Source organism: Rhagoletis zephyria, unplaced genomic scaffold (assembly GCF_001687245.7).
Source record: "Rhagoletis zephyria isolate East Lansing unplaced genomic scaffold, Rhagoletis_zephyria_1.1 Rzeph_scaffold_32670, whole genome shotgun sequence".
Lineage (NCBI taxonomy): Eukaryota > Metazoa > Arthropoda > Insecta > Diptera > Tephritidae > Rhagoletis > Rhagoletis zephyria.
This window is the reverse complement of record NW_016189725.1, coordinates 170-3,889: the sequence shown is the minus strand read 5'-3', so window position 1 is coordinate 3,889 and position 3,720 is coordinate 170. Positions and strand designations below refer to the sequence as shown.

General features: G+C 40.4%; 2 protein-coding genes across 3 annotated transcripts; one reads left to right on the top strand and one right to left on the bottom strand.

Moving 5' to 3' along the window:
- Positions 1 to 1,464: 1,464 nt before the first annotated feature.
- fh (frataxin) lies at positions 1,465 to 2,250 on the top strand. Of its 2 annotated transcripts, XM_017605180.1 has the most exons (3): positions 1,465 to 1,592; positions 1,656 to 1,821; positions 1,876 to 2,250. In XM_017605180.1, the coding sequence occupies exons 1-3, from the start codon at positions 1,501 to 1,503 to the stop codon at positions 2,131 to 2,133; spliced, it is 516 nt and encodes a 171-aa protein (XP_017460669.1). In that variant the 5' UTR covers positions 1,465 to 1,500; the 3' UTR covers positions 2,134 to 2,250. The 2 variants fall into 2 exon arrangements, with proteins under 2 accessions (XP_017460669.1, XP_017460668.1); XM_017605179.1 differs by having other exon boundaries at positions 1,466 to 1,821.
- Positions 2,201 to 3,534, bottom strand: LOC108353986 (uncharacterized). The gene has a single exon (XM_017605178.1). It carries the CDS (start codon positions 3,239 to 3,241, stop codon positions 2,222 to 2,224), a length of 1,020 nt encoding a protein of 339 aa, XP_017460667.1. The 5' UTR covers positions 3,242 to 3,534; the 3' UTR covers positions 2,201 to 2,221.
- Between the last annotated feature and the right edge of the window lie 186 nt (positions 3,535 to 3,720).

The window sequence follows — 3,720 nt, the reverse complement described above, 5'->3', positions numbered from 1 at the left end:
GTAATATAACGTTGCTGTTCCCTAACCTCACTGACCTTTACTACTCTCCTATCAAGGGCTGGTAGAGTATCGTTGGAGATCTGGATAATCTTCGGAATCCTATACGGACTAGCGGGTTCCTCCGGGACCCATGCCCTGGCTCGCGGGCTACAAGGGATTTCATCCCTATGCACTGCCACTAAGTCAGCGCCGGGCCACAGTTCCCCAAGCGAAGATATCGCCTCCTTATAGAGCCGAGCTGACCTTTCGTCGGCGCCATGCTACCATTTTAATACGGCCTTGGTATAGGCCAGCGTCCCGAATGACAGGAGCAGGGCCAAGATTCCTTTGGAGAATATCCTTATGCACCCGGCAGAGACCTACAAGGACAGTTCTCCAATTCTCGGCCGTCAGGTTTCCCTCCGGGTACCCCCTGTACATTACAGCCAGCACCAAATGGTCCTTGGCCACTTCATTAAATGCCCGAGCGACCCGTGAAGGGTTTGGCGGGCTGTTCTTGCTAGAGGTTTTAGGCCTCTTCGATGGGCCGTCGGCATCATCTACCGATAGCTGCCTTTTGGGGCCAGTTCCCTGGAACCTGAGGGAGTGGGTTCAGGGTTATTTAACACACCCTTCTCCTGAGTCCGTTATACTCATATTCTCGGGAACCGGTTGGCTCAGTCCGCCTAAAACCGGTTTTGTGTGGATAAGAGGTGGAAGAGAGTTCGAGTTTACCTCGCTCATTTCAGTCCGCGAAAATCGCGGATTGACGGTGGACTGACAAGCACACATAGACAACATGTTTTCTATTTCGTTTTGTTTGCATATGCCACATGCACAAACACAATCATGCGTAGTTCATATATACAAAACTGAAACCTGTTTTCGGCAGACTGCCCAGTCTAGTGTGCGTTCGAGTGGTGGACTGCTCAGTCCTACTGAGCAGGCTAGTGTACTCAGGCCCTACAACATTGCTTGCATTATTTTCTTTATGCTTGGTCTTCATATTCTTTGTTTACTTTTCACAGAAAATAACATGGCGCCGAAATTACAAACGTCAGCCAGAAAATTACTTTTTTCTTTTGCTTTATCTTGTCAGATCTTGGGTAGTTGGATCATGAACGAATGAAGAGAACACGCATTGTTCAATCATAAGAATACTCATATTGATTCTTCATTACATCCAGAAAATTATAGGGNTTCAGTAGAACGTATATATGTAGTAGTTTAAAAATGTGTAGGACTGACTTGAGGACCAGATTGAGCTCTGATATAGTTGCAGCAATATTATATACAAACCAAGTCAAAAAAAAATAAGGGTGATACTTTGATTAAACCGCAAGAACAATTGTACCAATTGAATTGGAGAATGTAATTTTTAATTGTTCGGATTTTGAGGATTTTTCATTTGTTTTTGAGGAATTTGGTAAATTTTGTGGCAACACTGGTACTGTGTTGCCGCCTCCCTTGTAGCCATTTCCATCCCAATATTTGAACAGCTGATTTTTTTGGTCATTGAGAATGTCGAGTTTGGTGATTTTACGTGCTCTAAAAAGGATTAGGATAACACAAGTTCCCAGAACTTTTGTAAAATCACAGCCTGATGGGCTTATGTATGTAAGAAGATTGTCATCAAAGTATTTTCTGTCACTTTGTCACGGAAGAACAACCTTCAGAACTTATGCAAGTACAAATGAAAATAAGGAGGGCACGAATGAATCCGCCTTGGATAGCATTAAATATGAACGCGTTTGCTCCGAGACCCTAGATGCGCTATGTGACTACCTTGAAGAACTTATCGAAAACGCTAAAACTTTATCCTCCAGTGATGTCGCTTACGGGGTAAGTACTGAATACACAATAATACTTATTATATCATTAATATGATCTGAAAAGGATGGAGTTCTCACTGTGAAGCTAGGACCAGAGTATGGTACATATGTGATAAATCGACAAACGCCTAATAAACAGATTTGGTTGAGTTCACCTACCAGCGGTCCAAAGCGGTATGATTTTGTGGCAACTAGTTCGCAGTCGGGGCGATGGATATATAAACACAATGGGGAATCTATGCATGAACTTTTGCAAAGGGAATTGCAAGAAATACTTAGAGAACAGCATATAGACTTTTCGAAGCTCCCTTATGGAAGATAAAAGCAGAAAACAATGACTACTTTAAGACTTTTATTGTGAAAAACATTATTTAATAATTACACAGAATGCTGATGAATATCAATGATGACTAAACCCGTTTTATCAACTGCTCTAAAAGTTTGTTTTGCACCTCTATGGTACGCTCTTGCAATAACAGGGTTTGGCGAAATAAATTCATTTTTTCTTCGTGTCGTCGTTGTTGAGCCTCATTGTAATCGGCAAGTGTCATTTCACATTTATTAACATTGCTAACTTCCATATTAGTATTAGATTGTGTTAGCTCAGCAGATTCTGGCTTCTTAAGTGTAACAGAAAGAGGTGAAGTGGTGTCATTAACATAAGGGCGTTTTGAAGCATGCTTGGTTAAAATATCGGCTTCAATAGAATCTTCTCGTTCAAGCTTTTGTGGAGTGTCATTATGTAATGGTTCAGTTGTGAGTTTGGCAGTGCTACTTTCATTAGCCATTGCTTTAAGCTCGCGCTCCACCATGTTGATGAATTCATGTTCTTTGTGAGCAATCTCATCAGTTTGTTTTTGGTTATTTGGTGCCTCATGAATTTCTGTATCATCAAATAGAAGATTATCACGATAAATACATTGAGTAAGCTGATTGGCGTTGTGAACTGGTGCAGAATCGCCACCCAGTAATACCGAAATGACTTTATCACCGTACATGTCATGGAAGTAATGAAAGTACTCAAATTTCTCAGCTTCCGTTTTAGACGATACAGCAAAGTACTGCTGACGAAGTTGTGTGAATTTATGCTTAACTTGATCGGCATTAAATTGAAAATAGCTCTCACTCATATCTTTTGAAATATCGTCCCAAATACTGTTATACATAGTTTGTACATCATGTCGGTCATTCATTTGTTGGTCGTATTTGTGGCGATACAGTGTTAGGAGGCATTGCACCGCATTTGGGTAAAATGTGTCCTTAAATATAATTTCCATGTCAGCGGAACGATGGGCCGCCGAGTTTTCACCGACCTCTTCGATGTCATCTGTGACACACTCTTCTAAATATTCAACGTTCTCAACCTCATCCTCCATGTGCGGTGGTGTTGCAGTAGCGTCGTGTTTCATTTTTTTGGTGCTGGCCTTCATTCCTTTAATTCAAATTCAATAGATTTAAAATTAAAGAACACCCATTACATACATGTTATCGCATTGTTTTGATAATTTTCGCAATTTAACACATTCCCATACATAGCTTTCCCCCCGTTTTCAACGCCGGCAAAACAGTTTTGTAAAATGTACACACAGACGCGAAAAAAGTAATAGATGTTACGAGCAAAGTTAAAACTAGTACTAAACCTTTGTCTAATAAAATCCTCGTGGTGAAAAATTTTCAGAATTAATTATGGGTCTTCACATCTAAGCTTGGCACTCGGTCTTCGGTAATTTTTTCCATGTATTTTGTTTGTTGAACACTATTTTACATAAACAAAATACATTAGAATAAATTAGGCCCCTATTGCGAGTGTCGACTGGCAGTAGAATAGAAATTTGTCGATCGAGTCGAACATCTTTTATTTTGCTATTGTGTAACTTGATCGATAAAAATTTGTACTATTGTGAATGGT

What these genes read in the sequence shown, in the direction of transcription:
- LOC108353986 (XM_017605178.1), bottom strand. Translation starts at nt 3,241, where the DNA reads ATGAAGGCCAGCACCAAAAAAATGAAACACGACGCTACTGCAACACCA.
- fh (XM_017605179.1), top strand. Translation starts at nt 1,501, where the DNA reads ATGTCGAGTTTGGTGATTTTACGTGCTCTAAAAAGGATTAGGATAACA. An exon ending in CCAGTGATGTCGCTTACGGG is followed by an intron (nt 1,822 to 1,875) that starts GTAAGTACTGAA and finishes TGATCTGAAAAG; the next exon opens with GATGGAGTTCTCACTGTGAA.